The sequence below is a fragment of the Limtongia smithiae genome, assembly GCF_038497785.1.
Source record: "Limtongia smithiae strain NRRL Y-17922 unplaced genomic scaffold V1518scaffold_1, whole genome shotgun sequence".
Classification (NCBI taxonomy): domain Eukaryota; kingdom Fungi; phylum Ascomycota; class Lipomycetes; order Lipomycetales; family Lipomycetaceae; genus Limtongia; species Limtongia smithiae.
The window spans coordinates 2,393,904-2,409,670 of record NW_027117622.1 but is presented as its reverse complement, the minus strand read 5'-3'; the positions used below and the strand labels follow the sequence as shown (position 1 = coordinate 2,409,670).

The window sequence follows — 15,767 nt, the reverse complement described above, 5'->3', positions numbered from 1 at the left end:
GGATGGAGGGCAAGCGTGTCGCTGGATACTGCTGAATCTTGCAAGCGGGTTGCGTGTGCGCAACGAACTGGCACAGGAGTGCCGAGAGGCGGGGCAGCGAGGAGATGAAGTGCCGTAGAGCAGGCGGGGTTCGTGGGGGAATAGAAGGAGAGGGGTGGACGAGGAAGAGCAACGCGTTGGGACTTTGCGCCTCCTCTGGTTACACAACACGGGGTTCGTACTTCTGCCATCACGACCATCAAGCTACAGTCGCCGCATCCAGCCCTGCACACAGCTCTACTCCGATGCCAGCACCTACCAACAGGTCAATCCACAGTCGCTGCGTGTCAGATAGTCGATCGTTTTCTGACTTGATCTCTGCAAACAGACACTCCTTCTTCTCGTAGTTCCACAGACTACAGACAGTTAGCACATCAGCTCGACTTCGCGAGCACCTCACTAGTTGCTCACAAGAGATCCGGCATCCCTGACGATCGGTGCTGATAATCTTCGCAGAACATACGGCAGATCGGCGACAATGAGTTCCCGCCCATGCACTGTCTTGTCAGCAAGGCTTCTGTAGCACCCTGATCGAGAATCACGCACCTCGACCGCTTCTATGATCTCCTCAATGTCGAAGCGCCAGTCAAGTCCAACGCATTCAGTCTTCCGCACGTACTCGCGGTCGTACACGGTCTGGATGATTTTCTTCGCGTTACCGTTCGCAATCTCCGTCAAGCGCGCGTTGATGAGACTTGCTCTGCTGAGGAAAAACGCATCGGTGCCTAGATCAAGCGGTGCGTTTTGAAATGGAGTTTCAAACACGAACAGCACCGGAGAAAATATGATATCCCAGAACAAGTATGCAAACTGGATGCCGTTAGTCTTGGAATAGCGAGGAGCAACAGTGCCATTTACCATAGTTTTGATAATGCCTCCTTCTGTATGATATCCTTTCCATCCCTCCTTTTTGTAGTTGGACAAGCACATATCTTCTACAGAGCCCTCGGTCTGGTCTTCGAGCAACCAAATAGTTTTCTTGCCAATCTCCGGCTCCGACTTCCGAATTCCTCCAGTGCGTCAGTATTCCACATCTCATCTCAGCAGCTGTGCACCTTACCGTAAAATGTACGTTTAGTCGGTTGCTTCAATTTCACATGGTCAAAACAATGTTTATCCTTCGGCAGCACGCGTAAATCTCGTTCTAGTCGCACGATTCGTTTTTGCAAATCATAATGATAAATCAAATGAGTATCCGGATCCTGCAATCCCATTTCACAAGTTGCCAGTGACGTCTGCTTCCACAGTCTCCGCTCTTTTGGGTCCTTTGCGAAATATGTGTTCTCGATCAGCGCTTTGCGCTGGTACCAATCTCCACGCTTACCCCGCCTGTAGACTTTCTGGCGCAGTAGTGCTGCATACATCTTGTGCGCTTCGACATGTCGCGCTAGTCTGCAGAGTACGAACGCAAATTTGTAAACAAGCCGGGTGTACACCCACGACGCGGTAAATCTAATTAAATAATGATCCCGTCCAGCATCAGCCAGCTCATTTTGCATTTCTTGACTTTCGAGCCATAAATCATACACTGGTGCAAGAAGTGTATACGCTGTATCGAGCTGTGCTGTCAGGTTTGTATCAAACATTTTGTCCACTTCCTCTTGTAAATGTAACGCGCTCTCATATCTAAGCAGCTCATCGCGCGTCCGAAATACCTCTGTGCTACGGAATACGCAGTAGTCGGCAAAGTTCCGCTTGGAGACCTTTGCGAGAATGAGCTTGCCTAATGATATGTCGCTATAACTTGATGATCGATAAAACACAAGATGTGCGCGCTCAAATACTTTAACCGCTTCAGTGCTTAATGTCAAGCAAAACCCTGTAGTGCCATCGTTAGTCAACTATCACGAAGACTGAATGTGGATCGCACACACACCTAAGATATCGAGCGCGTTCGCCATCAGCTTAGATCCTTGAAACTCCCTCTTTCCGCACGCATTGTATTTCAGTGACAGTCCAGTAGACGTAAATGTTAAACACGTCTGTTTGTCCGACCTTGTCTTCAGCTCCCGGATCATGTCGTCTCTATTTCCCTTGAACTTGTTGTAGTTTGACAATTTAGCCAAATTTTTAAGCTCTTCAGTGGTGAACATTGACAGAACGATGTCGAGGCAGTCATCTGAGTCAGAAATCTGGGTTCCAAATCGCGAATCACTTGCTAGTTCACGCATTGCGGCCTCAATGTCGTGGACTTCTCTGTATTGACCAAGCTTATTAGAACAGAACCACTGATTTCGTCTGCGGAGGAATAGCCTGACGTATAGTTTTTGCGCGTCAACTGCAGACATATAATCAGATCCTGTTGTCTATATAATCCACAACAGAAATGCTGACCTGAAAGCTTTCGGAAGGTGTCGAAGATCGACAACTCCTCCGCGATAAATAGCTCGCCTTCATTCTCCAGAACAGTATCCAACGCCTCTGTAAACGCATCAAGATATAAATACCCAATCCCCCCAGTTTGCTGGCTTGCATACTGCTCATCAAACTTGTCTACCTGCGTCTCAACAAGACTGATATTTGGAATTTCTTCGAATGTGTGACTAGATTTCTGTCGCTTCGCTTCGCGGACATCTTCCTCCTCGTCATCCCTGTGCCTATGTTAACCAGCGAAATCTCTTCAAAGTAGCACACATTCTTACACAATTGACGACCACGCGGGAAGATCCATATGCCAGATGCGGTCCCTTGTCGCGACTCGCGTGCAGCTCATGGCGAGACGCGCCGCGGACAATTACCGAACGCGCGACTCGCACACGAACTCACGTGATATTCTCATCTCTCCCTGAAATTTTTTGGGACACCGGAGTCTGATTGACGTGCACAACACAAAACAGCAACACAACCTATGAAGCACCCGGTGCAGAAACTTGCTTACGGCAACGGGGACGCTCTATTCCTTGCAATTGGCGCGCGGGTCCAGGAATTCGACGCAGCGACGGGCGCGCTGAGGCGGCAATGGCAACCTGAGGAACCAGCGGCTCCGGTCGCAGACAACGATCCGCCCCGCAAGAAGGCCAAGGTCGAGGCATCGCCGGCAACGAACGCGTTCAGATCACTATGCTGCTCTCCTAATGGAAAGTACATCATCGGAAGCACTGACGAGCAGAAATTGTTACTCGTATTTTCTACGGAGAATCTGACCTTGGTTAGTGCTCGGTATGTGCTCCGCCGTGTAAAATGGACGACACTCGGCATGCTAACGCTGCAACAGCAAATTTCCTAAACGTCCGTCAGCAATCGCAATTACCGAGGACAGCACAACAATCTTCCTCGGCGACAAATTCGGGGACGTCTACTCCGTCCCTCTCATCGACAACGGCGACATCTCATCATCCGCCAATGGCTTCTCCAAGACAACGACCTCGGAAACCGAGAGCGGTAGCGAACTCGAGCCAATATTTGGTCACGTATCAATGTTGGTGGATGTAATCGTCGTCGAATCTGCTGGTGTTAGGCATATTATCTCCAGCGACAGAGACGAGCATGTCAGAGTTACACAGTATCCGAAGTCGTACATTATTGAGCGCTTTTGCTTCGGACACGAGCAGTACGATTTCCTTCGAAACATTCTCACATATTTTGTGTACTGATTTGCATCGTATAGATTCGTCTCGCAACTAGTCATCCCAGCATGGTCACCAAACACACTTATATCTGGCGGAGGTGACGACTTCATCGCGCACTGGGACTGGACCAATGGCCAGCTGATCGAGAAAATTGAGATAAAGAGCAAACTCATATTCCCTCCATCAACTGCTGAAGACGATGACGAGAAGAAGCTTGAGAACGAGGTTGCGATTCTGGGGATATGGCCAGTTCCCGAACTGCACGTTATTCTAGCATACGATCAATCGTAAGTCACTTGCATGGATTGACATCATCACTATTGTGCTGACAAGATCAGGACGAGCACGTTGCTGATATTCAAACTGGACGACGGCAAGTTAGAATACCTAAGCCAAGTCTCTATCTCTATCTTGGACATCGCTCTTACCGGCATCGACGGCGAGATCTTTGTCTCGCTTGACAATAGATCGGAGGCAACCCCCGAATCGTTAATCAAGAAGTTCAAAATCACCGCCGCCGGACAGATTTCCGAAATTGACTCGGAGATCATGTCTAAGATATCCGCCGCGGCATCCTACGAACTTGTCTCCCCAATCGAGCTCGCGTGGTTACAACCGATCAGCGTGCTACGGAAGCGGGCAGAGCATTAGACGCAAATTCATTTTTTTTGGCATTCTTCATCATTACACATTTATACATCCCGTCCATCATTATAAAAAGATCGCCCATGCATAATTCTAACGAAAGCGATAATAGCAAACATAACAAAGGACTAATATGAACATTTACAGACTGCCATAGCGGTGGCACTCCTTCATGAACCAACCGACCTTGGCCGGATCCATAAACGGCTGCGTGCCGTGGCCAAGGTTGATGATGTATCCCTGCTTGCCGCCGCCAAATTCCTTAATCATCTCCTTTACCTTTTTCGAAATGATCTCGTCCGAGCCGTACATGATGCCGGGATCGAGATTTCCCTGCAGGACGATACGGCCGTTTGCAACCTTGATCGCCTCGCGTGGGTCGACAGTCCAGTCAAGCGAGAACACGTCGTAATCCGTGTCGGCGAGCCAGTCCAGGGAGTACCCTGCCCCCTTGGGGAACACGGTCACCGGGATGTGCTCCGTGACACCGAGCTCGGCGAGACGCGCACGCAGGCCGGTGATAATGCGCTTGAGATAGGGCAGCGAGAATTCCTTGAATTCCTTCGGTCCAAGCTCACCGGCCCAGGATTCGAACACCTGCAACATCTGCGCGCCAGCGACGACCTGCTGCGCAAGAAACTCAATCGCAACATCCGTGATCCGCGAGAGCAGCTCGTGTGCGGCCTCGGGGTACAGGTACAACCACGTCTTTGCGTACCGGAACAGCTTCGTTCCGCCACCCTCGATCATATACACCATCAGCGTCCACGGTCCACCACAGAATCCAAGTAACGGCACACGTCCGTTGAGTTTTTTCCGGGTTTCGGTGATCGAGTTGAATGCCCACGCGAGCTCCTTTAGCACGTCGGGGTTCGGCGTAAGCTTCGTCTTCAGATCCTCTGGCTCCCGCAGTGGGTCCGGGAAGAACGGGCCAACCTTGTCGAGAATTTCGACCGCCATACCCATTGCTTGGGGGATCACAAGGATGTCGCTGAAAATGATTGCCGCGTCGAGGTAGCCGTCAAAGTGGTCGACAGGCTGGATGGTGATTGCGGATGCAAGTTTGGCATCACGGCAGCATGTGAAGAAGTTGTTGGTTCCCTTCACGACGTGATATTCTACATAAAATAATCATCAGTATCTCGTAAACTATCGATGTCACCAAAATCAAGTTATATACCGGGAAGGTACCGTCCCGCTTGTCTCTGTTCAGAAGTCAGCAAACGACCATCTCGCAGCCATCACGCCATCCACATACCATAACCCAAACTGGTGGCCGCTGGACAACCTCGCCTACGTACCATCACCATGTTAAAAATGACGATCACCTTCAGTAAACGAGACGTAGTACATACCCTTTGCCGCACGCAAAATGAGGTCATTCTTCAGCGGTGCAAACTCAGCCATTATATAATAATTATCGTGTTCCGCGGAGTCGTAATGAAATTCAAAGCACCGATATCCAAAGCCCAAAAACCAATGCTATCTGCTAATGGATACGAGAAAGGAAGACGCTGAAACAGTCAATCTACGTTGCGGATAGCTGAATATGCGAGGGTGCTAGTGCTGTGGGCCAGCCGACTCACCAACCTAATTCGACATACTCGTCGAGATTCCGCTCGTAATGCCCTAACCCGATGTCTTAGCGATGATCCCAGCCGCAATCAATCAACGGCTTTCTAGACCCTAGGCTATCCTTCAGAGAGTTTACATCGTTTCTATCCAGATTAAAGAAAACGCTAGTGTACATAGAAAGCGAATAAGTAGACTCCTAACGCGGCTGTTGCCCCTCCACAAACGACAAGGCGTCCTCTCTACTAATCGACGCGATCGACGAGATCTTGTTATTAAACAGCACACCGTAGAATTTATCCGCAGTATAAATCATTTCATTGCGGAACGTTGTGCAAATAAACTGCCCATTATCCGCGAGCTCCTTGATCATAGACGCGACTGACGTGCGGTACTGCGCGTCGAGGTTCGCGTCGATCTCGTCAAACAGGTAAAACGGCGCGGGATCGCACTGCTGGATTGCAAAGATGAGCGCGAGCGCGCAGAGAGACTTTTGGCCACCGCTGAGTTGCTCTATACGCTGTTGCTCGTCGGATTTGCTATTGAACGAGACTGAGATTGCAACGCCGACATAGTTCTCGACCGAATTTCGCAGCGCGGCCGCCTCCTCGTCGTCACTCTCGGATTCGTCACCAGCCGTGTACTGCGCTGCACGATTCCGATCCATACGCTTCTGAATGATCAGCCGTCCACATCCCGCCGGGACGAGCTTCTCAAAGATCTCGCTGAAGCTCTTCGACACCTGTTTAAACGTGCGCTCAATAGCCTCGTCCTTACGCTGATCGAGGACCTGAATCAACTCCTCAATCGACGCCTGCGACTTCTCAAGCTCCTCCCGCCGCGTCAGCAACGCTTCTCGCTGTCTCGTAAAATTCGTGTACTGCTCAAAGGCCTTCTTGTTGATATGGCTGTACTCCTTGAGCTCTTCGGTGAGCTTGTGCAGTCGCTTCAGCACTGCATCTGACTGGATCTGCTCGTAGCTGTCGAACGCCTCTTCCGGCAGCGCCCCGAGATCGCGGATTTTCCTACCGAGTTCGTCTTTGCGTTGTAGCAGAATTCCGCGCTTCGACATGGCGCGCTCGAGCTGCTTCTGCTCGCGCTCGATCGCGCGCGCGTCCTCGAGTTGCTGAGCTTGCAACTTTGAACACTCAGCCTCGTGTGCGGCGAGCTCGGCTTCAAGATCGTCGCGCTCGCCTTCAACCTCCTGCAGTCGTGCCTCGCGAGCTGCAAGGCGCTGCTCGACTTGCTCAAGCAGCTGCGTGACCGACGCAGAGTGGTTCTCGTTCTCGATGCGATGCTCAAGCATCTCGGCTTGCAGCTGGTCCAGTTGCTGGTATAAACTATCCCGGAGCTCAACGTCTAGAAGAACCTTCTCTTGTTCCAGAGTGACGCGAGTGTTGGATAGCTGCGTGTCCTGCACACGCAGCTTCTGGATTTCGCTCGTCAGCGAACTGAGCTGCGCGACCTCATCTGCCGTCAAATTCCTGTCAAAAGCTGACAGCAACTCCGTTCTCAGCGTCTCGAACTGCTTATTCAACGTCTCGATATCCGCCACCGTCTCGTCCAACAGCACACGCTTCGTCGCGATACCGTCGAGAGTCGAATTCTCCGCTTGTGTCGCCTCGCGAAGCTTCTCGTTCAATGACCACACGTAATGCGTCAGCTTCTGCCGCTCCGCGTCGGTTTTCTTCAAGTCACCGACGATCTCGGTGACTTCCTGGTCCTTCTTCTCGATCTCCCGCGTGATCTCGACCGACCGTGTGCGTAGCTTTTCATACTCGTCGCGCCACTTGTGCATGCCCTTGACGGCATCAATCCGCGAGCGCCGGGAATCGTGGTATCCACCCGTCAACACGCCCTTCTTACTAGCCTGATCGCCCTGCAAAGTAATCGCATTCAGCCCGTGCGTGCGCGCGTATTGCGACGAGGACTCAAGATTCCAGCATACAATCGTCTTTGAGAAAACTTGCTTCACCGCGCGCTCGTGCTCACGCGTATACTTGAGCTTCGCAATCAGCGGAATGACCTCGTCGGTCTCCGGGTAGTTCACGGACTTCGGATGCAACCGGTTTAGTGGCATGAAAGTGACCCGACCCGACCGTTCCTTGTTCAAGATTTCCATGATGGTAGACGCGGTCGCGTCGTTGTCCACCACGATGTGGAACAAACTGTTGCCAGCTGTGACCTCGACTGCGGTCTTGTACTTGTCGTCGACTTCAATCAAGTCGCATAACGGACCATATACCCCACCAAGGCCCATGTTCTGCGTAATCTGACGCACGGCTCTGAGGCCAGCACTCTGTGCGCGGTCCATGGTCGACGAGAAATTCCGCTCAGCTCTATCAAGTTCCGATCGCGCGGTATCAAGCAGCGCCTTGGTTTGCGACTCTTCACGCCATAACTCCTTGCGCCGATTCATAGCCTCGTCGCGGAGCGTCGTGCCATCCTGCTGCCTCTTCTCTAGTCCGTCCACGGTCTCGTACGTTTCCGCAAGCTGTTGACGCCAGCCTTCGACGTTTGACTTGGTTGTTTGCAGCCCGTCTTCCCAAGCTTTGAGCGACGCTTGCACGGTGTTTCGGGTTTCAACCCGCTGGTCGATGGTCTTACGGATATCCTCGATTTCCTGCTGCAGCCACTTATCGCGATCTGCTTTAGAATTGAACTTTGCGTTGCGGCCTTGCTTCGAATATAACCGCTGCTGCGAAGCCGTAGCCTCTGCAAGTGCCTTCTTTACAACGTGCTCAGCCTTCTGCGCGTCCTCAAACTTGGGCGTGAGTTCCTTGAGCCGCATCTCCTTCTGCTGGATCAAGTCCTTAACCCGTTTTAACTCATCGATTCTGCGCTGCCGCGTCCGCTGAATGACCTCGTCGTTCTCACGTACGTCGCGAAGCTGCAACTCGCGCTGCGCCTTCTCGCGAAGCAATTCCTTGCGCTCGTCCTCGACCTGTTTGTAATCTATCTGAATCAATGCGATCCGCTGCTTCAACGACACACCCTCGGCCTCAAGGTTCTGGATAACCTGATCCCGCTCCGCAAACAACGCAACGCGGTCACTACTCGACGCCGAGTTGCGCACGCGGTCGTCTTCGAGCTGATCTAGATGCATGTTAATCTCCTTTAACTCGCGGTCGTGCAGTGTGTACTCGAGACATCGTCGCTCGCGGTCGAGTTCCTGGTACTTTCGTAGCTCGTCCTTCTCCTCGTCAAGCACGTTCAAGCGCTCCTCGAGAAATTGCAGGAGTTCGTCAATTTTCTCGCGTTTGCCGCTAGATTCGGTCATTACTTTGAGAGACTCCGCACGGCGCTGCTCATAGACTTGCGTGCCAGCGACTTCTTTGAGGAGTGCCAGCCGTTCGGCGTCCTTGGCGTTCGTGAGCGCTGTGATCTGGGCGGAGTTAGCTGGCGAATAGAAGCTGGCGGTGGTTATGAGACTCACCCGACCCTGTGGGACGATATAGTACGGATTGGATCTGGAAAATCCAGCACTCTCGAGCAAGTTCATTACGTCGGATTTGCTGTCCTCATTTAGCCTCATAACACAACGCGAGTTGCCTCCAGTGCGCGTGTACTCACCTCGCGCTCTTCCTGTCAAGCGAGTACTCATCCTTCTTCAAACCGATCGTACGTCGCAACACGACTTCATCACGTCCCGTCTGCAACCATCAGCACACGTCTCTCTGCTACACAACAGGAAAACCCACCGGGAAGCGGTTGTCGGAGTTGTCAAACACGACCTCGACGTATGCGCTCATAACCGCAGTGCCGGAGCCCTCATGCAGTAACGCCTGGCGCTCCTCGCGCGACATGTGTGTGTACGCATCGCTTAGCACGAAGCGGATCGCTGTGATATGGTTAGCGAGTGACTCGACGGGTGACCTGTGTGGAAGAACGTACCAGCAAAAAAATTACTCTTGCCCGAGCCATTTCGTCCAACTATATCGATGTCAGCAACAATAATTATCGAGCACGAAGAGAACTTACCGATGACATTGTGCTTCGGACTGAACGGTTCAGTAACCGTCTGTTCCTTGTAAGACTTGAATCCCTGGATCACGAGCTACGCGCGCCGCATTCAGTATTCTGTTTTCTCTCAGATCAGCAAGTAGCTGAGCATACCTGCTTAATATGCATATCGAAACGAAGAGGCGCAATGCACAAAGCCGCTGGGAAGTGGCAGGACAACGGTGTATGTCGTCAATCGACCGCGACGCGTCGCGCGTTTGGGAGAAGCGCGTGCTTAACGTGACGCGTGCTGCGCATCACCGTAATCGCGTGTCCCGCGTCTCGGCTAGAGGGCATCGTCATCGGCTCATCACTCCTCGCACTACGCCGCACACTTCTCCATATCTCGCCATCGCAGGCATGGCGTCGCCGACGAATAGCACGACAGGTGGCAGCATTCCCGCCGTGCCTCCAGCAGAAGAGGAATTGCACACGGCGATGCGCGCGGTCCTGGAGTCTTCTGCGCGGCGGCCGCTGAGCTACGACGTCGTCGATCGGCGGGAGGCGATTGTCAAGAACCTCGAGTCGTGGGATTACATCGCCGTGCGCTCCGTCGTCGGACAAGAGGTGCGTTGCACGGACAGATGCTATGGAATTAGGGCTACTAACACCGCGCAGCGACCGGCACAAGTCAGACTTAAGTTACTCTACGCTTTGACGAAGTCGTCACAGTATACCATGACATAATGATGTACAAATTAGACGTGTTGTTTTTATATGTACTTCAGATTATGCAGCTACTGCAGGGGTTCGGAAGTGCTGCTGAGCCTGTTGAGATGCAAGTACACGTCTGTGCCGTAGCCCTCCATGCTGATGAGCTTGAGGTCGCCGCCAAAGTAGCGCGCGTAGAGGCGCGAGAGCGGTAGTCCGTATCCAAATCCTGCCATGGGCGCCTTGAAGTCAGACTGCCTGAAATCCGGATCAAGTGATGGCGTGGCCTCAACAGTAGTGTACATGTAAGTCCAGACGAGGGGAATGGCGGAGCGGGGAATGCCACCGCCCTCGTCGGAGATCTTGATTGTGATGTCTTCCTTGCCTTCGGCGACGATGAGCTTGACGGCGGGGAACTCCTCGGCCTCGGTGCCGTGGGTCTCGACGACGGCACGCAGGGAGTTTTTGAGAGTCTCGAAGAGCATGTGCGAGAGGTGGCCAGGAACGTACATGAAGTTGAGGTCGGGCTTGCACACGAGCTGGACTTTTGGAGCGTCGAACAGACCGTAGTAATCCTCGCATATGAACCGCGCGTTCTCTATGGCGTCCTGGGCGAGCTCTCGCACGTTGGTTTTTGTGCAGATAACGCCGACGTAGTTTTCGCGGGCGGGCTCCTCGTTGATGGCGATGTGCTGGCCGATAAGCATGCGGATTCCGATACGGGACATGTAGAAACGGTCGAGGAAGGACTGGATGGTGCTGTCGATCTGCATGCGCTGGCGGGAGTGCTTGTACTCATTGATACCCTGTGCGACAGTGGCCACGACCGGATCGTGACGTTTTTTTATGACGCTCAGACAGTCGGTAAAGGCCTTGTTGTACTCGTATATCTCGGGGGACCACCTTATGTCGTCGTCGAGGAGTACAAAGTACCTGCGGGAGTTGAGCTTATTGTTCCGGCGGATGGGCCGGTAGGACTCATCGCCTGCGAGCGAGGGGTTCTCGGTGTTCTCCATCAACTGCGTGCGACCCGGCCGCTCGCCGTTGCTGTTGCGCTTCTGCGCACGGATGAGCAGCTCGCGCAGCTCCTTGGGGACTTTAGGCCGCGGAAGCTCGGTGAGCTCCTCGAAGGACTGGGCGTACCAGTTGCGGACTTTCTGGATGGAGGGCATGTCGGAGAGACCATCGGGGAGATTGTTGAGCTCCTTGACGCGGTGCGCGAGGCGGATGGGGAGTTCTTCATTGAGGAACTGCGCGCCGCGGAAGAGAGTTCCTGTGGGATGATGTCAGCGGTCGCGCGACGGGGTTAAGATGGCGGAGCGCACCTGGGTTTGGCCGCTGGCCGAATTGGACCTAATAGTGAAAAAACGAGTCAGCTGTATTCAGTAAAGCGCATGGTAAGATGGAATCCCCGAGGCGCATGGTCGCGCGAGCAGGGTGGTCTCGTGCGGACCATCGGAGTAGACAGGCCACGGTCGTGCAGACAGCCGACGGAAGCGGCCATGTGCTGCGAACCAGGTGCAGGAGCACAGTAAAAAGTACAGCAAACACGCACCATTTGCCGGAGGGACACGCCGGTGGGAGGGAAGGAGGAGTAGTGGTTGATCTTGTCGGCGAGCCTGTCGGTTAGCCGCCATGCCATGTTGGCGGCCTCCTCGCGGCGGAGTAGAGAGGTGAATATGGCGGGCGAGGTGCGGGCGGCGAGGCACAGATGCAGTGCAGTGCTACAGTGCGTAGCGGACACGGGCACGGCAGCTGGCGACACGGCGGGACGAGGAAGAAAGCGAAAGGGCGAAACGCAGGTTGAGACGGCGAGACGGCGAGGCGGCCAGGCTTCTGCGGGCGCCCTCGACGCTGAACCCAGCGATCTCGTGGCCCACCAGCCACGCGGCGCAGTGCGGGGGTGCTGCGCCTCCTCCACACCGCTGTCATCGCGACTCCTCCAGACTACTCCAATACTATCTTTCCCGTATCAAACAGGTTCGGCCCTCATAGTCAGTCACGGCGTCCGCTGCGCGGTGCTCGCCACGGAGCTCGCGCGTCGTCCGCCTGTCCGGGCTCAGGGGTGCTTACGCTTCGGCGCCTTGCCCCCTGCAGCTTAGCGCCTTGCCTTCAGCCCCAGACACAGCCCAGTGCACCGCCACGCGCGGCGTGCGGCGCTCTCACGTGTTCGTCACGTGATGTGGCTCACGTGTCCCTGCTTGCTCCGTTCGTCGCCGTGACTTCACAGATGTACACTCGCCCACGGCATCACCTCCACGCGAAAATGTCCCTCGGCATCCGCTTTTCCCGCGCGTCCATCCCGGACCTCGTCCTCCCTCTTCCAGCTCCCGGCACGCCACTCACAGTGCTTGCCGTCAAACGGCTCATCCGGCGCGACAGGGCCGACGACACGGCGCGGCGGCGACTGCGACTCATCTACGGCGGCCGCGTGCTGGCCGACAAAGAAGATCTCGCGCACACGACCCGCGCGATAGCTGAACGGCATGCTGATCTGGCCGCGCGACAGGTGCAGTTCCCCGCGCAGTCTGGCGGACAGGACGCGGTGGAGCCGCTGGTGATATGGCTGCATTGCTCGGTTGGCGATGCGCTGACGGATGAGGAGCTCAGTAACGAGACGGATACGGGAAGTCAGCCTGCGCCGTCGACGCTGCCGCAGCCGATGGGGTTTGACCGATTACGATCGGCGGGGTTTTCAGAACAGGATATCGCACAGCTGCGCGCGCAGTTCTCGCGGTTACATGGTGTTGCTGGCGGTGCCGGTAGTTCAGGCGACCCGGACGCGGCGCGGCAGATGGAAGAGCGCTGGATCGACGAGGGCGCGTCCGCGCCGGACACTTTGCCTGATGGCAGTCCCGTTGGTGTCTACGAGGATCTCTTCGTCGGTACCATCGTTGGCTTCTTTCTTGGGCTCGTTGCGCTGTTTTTCCTGCGCGAGGGCAGTATCTTCTCTAAGCGCCAGCAGATGGCAATCATTGCCGGGATCATCATTAACGTGTCCTTCGCGATCCTGCGGGTGTACTATTAGGAGAGAGCATGGCAGGAGCCGGGGGACGGCGTGGGCATAGTGGTGTTTGGCGTTCTGCTTTATTTTCGTGCGCGATGTCATCGCATGTCTGTAAATTTCACGATGAGATCTGTATGCGTTTTGGTTGACGTCATAAATGGTTAGACGTGCATTCCCACAGGAGTTGACTGGCAAAGCGGAATGGAGGTACTCACCTGTTGTGGCAACAACCAGGTCTTCCTCGCTATCATGCAGGTGTGGATCTATCTTGGCGATGTCCATAGTCTTGACCCACTCGCTGAGGTTAAGCGCATGCTCGTATCCCTCGTCGGTAATAGCCATATACACCGCCGCGACGGCAACAACACACGGTTCATGTCGTCCGAGTGTGTCCAGGCTGCGGTAATATCTCGCCGCCCACATCTCGGCCGCGCGCCCGACTGTGGTATCGATCAACCGCGCTGCACCCCATTCCGCCATGAATTCCCGCTCCTTCTTCGCGCGCACCAAGACCGTGCCCTCGGCATCGCAAAAAGAGTTCAACGTAACCTCCTCTAAATCCCCAATCCCATGAAACCCATGTGCAATGCCGCGAACAAGTGCGCGCTCGAGTACGGCGCCGCCGGACGAAAATGCGGTGCGCGCGGTGAGCGAGAACCCTAGCACACGCAGGAGCACGAGTTCGCAGTGTACCGCGCCGGTGCGGAGTGCGTCATAGAGGTGTGAGGGAAACGTGAGGCGCGGGACGGTGCCGCGATGGAAGAGATGATACGCGGGTGTGAGAAGTTCGCGTAGACGGCGGGGCGATTCGGTTGCTTTGCAGGCGAGGGAGAGCGCGGCGATTGCAAGACTCTGCACACGTTAGCGAGTTCGCATGGTGGTGAGTGCACGCACATAGGTGTCTGGAATCGGCTCCGTCCATGCGGGCTCTGCAACGCATTCTGCGGCCACGAACACGCGGTAGTCGTCGATGTACATCAGCGCGACACTAGCACCGTGAGCTATTGCATCGCCGTTCTGAAAGCAATACATACCACAATGTGTGCGTTGGTCTGATAGACGTTAGCAGACTATACACTGGGAGGTGACAGGAGAGACGTACACTCGCACAACCTCGGAGAGCAGGCAGAGGAACGCGGTGGGCGTGCCTGCGTATACCCGCGGTGGAGCATCTTTGAGGGCAATCTCGCTGGCGGCCGGTGCCGGCTGTGTCTGTTCGACGGCGGACATTGAGGATAATGAGCACGAACGCGGAGAAAGCGATATGCGTGCAAACCTAAAGGTGGCAGGTCTGGCTTCAGCAGCACGCGACTCGTAGCAACTGAAGCACCACGAGCAGCGTTGGAGTCAATTGCGACCCTCTCTAATACATCTTTTACACGCCCAAAGGCCTGAAACCACTGAGGACATTTAACTGGTCTGACTCTACATTATGGCGCTAGTGTGGTATGTACATAAATTATGCAACCTGCGGCCGTCGCGAGTCTGTCCCTCGGTGCCAGCCCTGTGATGAAGATGATGCATGCGACGGTGTGTGTCTAGTAGTCTCCTCCGATGGCTGCGTGCTCGTTAGCGAACGATCGCGAGCATGGAAAGGTGAATGCGGTGAATACGTACGTTTGTCGAGCGGCGGTTGAGCATTTCGCTCGTACTTGGAGCCTAGAATCACGCGTTAGAACGTCGTCGTTTAAACGAACCTAACTGTGTCACGCACCACCAGGCCGCGACGGGGGAATATAAGGGTCGGGATGCCGGTTGAGCTCGAGTTCGCGTTCGCCGGCGACAATGAGGTTCTACCCGGAATTAGCATTCTCTCTATCCTCTCTCTCTTCCACACTCGGGCGCGTACGCGAATGATGCGGGGGTCGGTGACGCCCTTGTTGGCGTCGAACTGGGCGCGGATCGCGAGGGCCTGCTGCCGCCAGATGTCGCGGCGGATGGTCCAGTTAAGGCTGAGGCGGAGCGCGCGGCGGTAGATGGAGGCGACGTGCGCGGGGCCGTAGGGCGCGGCAGTGCTGGACATGACTATGGCAGTGGACGAACCGTGGACAAGGCAATGGTCAGCGCATGTCGAGCGGCCTGGTGAAGACGCAGGCGGTTGGTTTGGCCAAGGGTTTGGTGCTGACCGGCTCAATTACACCCTCTTCTGGGGCAGCAAATGCAGAGCCCTGCCCTCATGGCCCCCCATTTTCTCGTGGAAGCTACCCCAGAAGAGCCGTCTACGCTGCAGCCAATCAGCGGCCGCGGGATGCGCGGATCCGACGCCATGGGGCGTTTAGGGC

At 54.8% G+C, this 15,767-nt stretch overlaps 8 protein-coding genes across 8 annotated transcripts; 2 read left to right on the top strand and 6 right to left on the bottom strand.

The window, feature by feature from the left end:
- Positions 1–177: 177 nt before the first annotated feature.
- Positions 178–2,836, bottom strand: V1518DRAFT_410687 (uncharacterized protein). Its single transcript, XM_066902664.1, has 8 exons — positions 2,682–2,836; positions 2,374–2,630; positions 1,916–2,317; positions 1,100–1,858; positions 898–1,049; positions 586–849; positions 451–536; positions 178–395 (listed from the first exon to the last, which is right to left on the bottom strand). The coding sequence occupies exons 1-8, from the start codon at positions 2,750–2,752 to the stop codon at positions 239–241; spliced, it is 2,148 nt and encodes a 715-aa protein (XP_066762627.1). The 5' UTR covers positions 2,753–2,836; the 3' UTR covers positions 178–238.
- V1518DRAFT_410683 (uncharacterized protein) lies at positions 2,748–4,426 on the top strand. The gene is made up of 4 exons (XM_066902663.1): positions 2,748–3,198; positions 3,254–3,589; positions 3,647–3,895; positions 3,947–4,426. The coding sequence occupies exons 1-4, from the start codon at positions 2,888–2,890 to the stop codon at positions 4,257–4,259; spliced, it is 1,209 nt and encodes a 402-aa protein (XP_066762626.1). The 5' UTR covers positions 2,748–2,887; the 3' UTR covers positions 4,260–4,426.
- Positions 4,259–5,822, bottom strand: V1518DRAFT_410681 (Uroporphyrinogen decarboxylase). Its single transcript, XM_066902662.1, has 4 exons — positions 5,609–5,822; positions 5,512–5,546; positions 5,434–5,458; positions 4,259–5,371 (listed from the first exon to the last, which is right to left on the bottom strand). Exons 1-4 carry the CDS (start codon positions 5,658–5,660, stop codon positions 4,395–4,397), a joined length of 1,089 nt encoding a protein of 362 aa, XP_066762625.1. The 5' UTR covers positions 5,661–5,822; the 3' UTR covers positions 4,259–4,394.
- A 128-nt stretch (positions 5,823–5,950) lies between these two features.
- V1518DRAFT_453867 (RecF/RecN/SMC) lies at positions 5,951–10,024 on the bottom strand. The gene is made up of 7 exons (XM_066906534.1): positions 9,942–10,024; positions 9,807–9,882; positions 9,720–9,758; positions 9,527–9,666; positions 9,399–9,478; positions 9,262–9,340; positions 5,951–9,210 (listed from the first exon to the last, which is right to left on the bottom strand). Exons 1-7 carry the CDS (start codon positions 9,954–9,956, stop codon positions 6,025–6,027), a joined length of 3,615 nt encoding a protein of 1,204 aa, XP_066762624.1. The 5' UTR covers positions 9,957–10,024; the 3' UTR covers positions 5,951–6,024.
- A 494-nt stretch (positions 10,025–10,518) lies between these two features.
- V1518DRAFT_410678 (pyruvate dehydrogenase kinase) lies at positions 10,519–12,303 on the bottom strand. Its single transcript, XM_066902661.1, has 3 exons — positions 12,034–12,303; positions 11,804–11,831; positions 10,519–11,751 (listed from the first exon to the last, which is right to left on the bottom strand). Exons 1-3 carry the CDS (start codon positions 12,118–12,120, stop codon positions 10,565–10,567), a joined length of 1,302 nt encoding a protein of 433 aa, XP_066762623.1. The 5' UTR covers positions 12,121–12,303; the 3' UTR covers positions 10,519–10,564.
- Positions 12,304–12,723: 420 nt separating this feature from the next.
- On the top strand, positions 12,724–13,966 carry V1518DRAFT_410676 (DUF2407 C-terminal domain-containing protein). Its single transcript, XM_066902660.1, has one exon. The coding sequence runs from the start codon at positions 12,745–12,747 to the stop codon at positions 13,504–13,506; it is 762 nt and encodes a 253-aa protein (XP_066762622.1). The 5' UTR covers positions 12,724–12,744; the 3' UTR covers positions 13,507–13,966.
- On the bottom strand, positions 13,545–14,715 carry V1518DRAFT_444775 (uncharacterized protein; the record flags this gene model as incomplete). Its single annotated transcript, XM_066906456.1, has 5 exons — positions 13,545–13,615; positions 13,701–14,337; positions 14,380–14,473; positions 14,520–14,537; positions 14,588–14,715. 5 exons carry the CDS (start codon positions 14,713–14,715, stop codon positions 13,584–13,586), a joined length of 909 nt encoding a protein of 302 aa, XP_066762621.1. The 3' UTR covers positions 13,545–13,583.
- Positions 14,716–15,023: 308 nt separating this feature from the next.
- Positions 15,024–15,753, bottom strand: V1518DRAFT_436564 (uncharacterized protein; the record flags this gene model as incomplete). The annotated part of the gene is made up of 5 exons (XM_066906298.1): positions 15,024–15,043; positions 15,103–15,144; positions 15,200–15,278; positions 15,335–15,500; positions 15,749–15,753. The coding sequence occupies 5 exons, from the start codon at positions 15,751–15,753 to the stop codon at positions 15,024–15,026; spliced, it is 312 nt and encodes a 103-aa protein (XP_066762620.1).
- Positions 15,754–15,767: the final 14 nt, after the last annotated feature.

Excerpts from the sequence above, each read along its gene's own strand:
- V1518DRAFT_410681 (XM_066902662.1), bottom strand. The coding sequence starts at position 5,660 with ATGGCTGAGTTTGCACCGCTGAAGAATGACCTCATTTTGCGTGCGGCA. Across the intron at positions 5,459-5,511 it reads GGCCACCAGTTTGGGTTATG|AGACAAGCGGGACGGTACCT; the intron begins GTATGTGGATGG and ends ACTTCTGAACAG. Across the intron at positions 5,372-5,433 it reads AGCGGGACGGTACCTTCCCG|AATATCACGTCGTGAAGGGA; the intron begins GTATATAACTTG and ends TATTTTATGTAG.
- V1518DRAFT_410687 (XM_066902664.1), bottom strand. The coding sequence starts at position 2,752 with ATGAGCTGCACGCGAGTCGCGACAAGGGACCGCATCTGGCATATGGAT. Across the intron at positions 2,318-2,373 it reads CACCTTCCGAAAGCTTTCAG|TTGACGCGCAAAAACTATAC; the intron begins GTCAGCATTTCT and ends ATATGTCTGCAG. Across the intron at positions 1,859-1,915 it reads GAACGCGCTCGATATCTTAG|GGTTTTGCTTGACATTAAGC; the intron begins GTGTGTGTGCGA and ends ATGGCACTACAG.
- V1518DRAFT_410678 (XM_066902661.1), bottom strand. The coding sequence starts at position 12,120 with ATGGCATGGCGGCTAACCGACAGGCTCGCCGACAAGATCAACCACTAC. Across the intron at positions 11,832-12,033 it reads GCGTGTCCCTCCGGCAAATG|GTCCAATTCGGCCAGCGGCC; the intron begins GTGCGTGTTTGC and ends TTTCACTATTAG. Across the intron at positions 11,752-11,803 it reads CGGCCAGCGGCCAAACCCAG|GAACTCTCTTCCGCGGCGCG; the intron begins GTGCGCTCCGCC and ends ATCATCCCACAG.
- V1518DRAFT_410676 (XM_066902660.1), top strand. The coding sequence starts at position 12,745 with ATGTCCCTCGGCATCCGCTTTTCCCGCGCGTCCATCCCGGACCTCGTC.
- V1518DRAFT_453867 (XM_066906534.1), bottom strand. Across the intron at positions 9,341-9,398 it reads CTTGACAGGAAGAGCGCGAG|CAAATCCGACGTAATGAACT; the intron begins GTGAGTACACGC and ends AAATGAGGACAG. Across the intron at positions 9,211-9,261 it reads ATATCGTCCCACAGGGTCGG|ATCACAGCGCTCACGAACGC; the intron begins GTGAGTCTCATA and ends AACTCCGCCCAG.
- V1518DRAFT_410683 (XM_066902663.1), top strand. The coding sequence starts at position 2,888 with ATGAAGCACCCGGTGCAGAAACTTGCTTACGGCAACGGGGACGCTCTA. Across the intron at positions 3,590-3,646 it reads TTTTGCTTCGGACACGAGCA|ATTCGTCTCGCAACTAGTCA; the intron begins GTACGATTTCCT and ends TGCATCGTATAG. Across the intron at positions 3,896-3,946 it reads ATTCTAGCATACGATCAATC|GACGAGCACGTTGCTGATAT; the intron begins GTAAGTCACTTG and ends TGACAAGATCAG.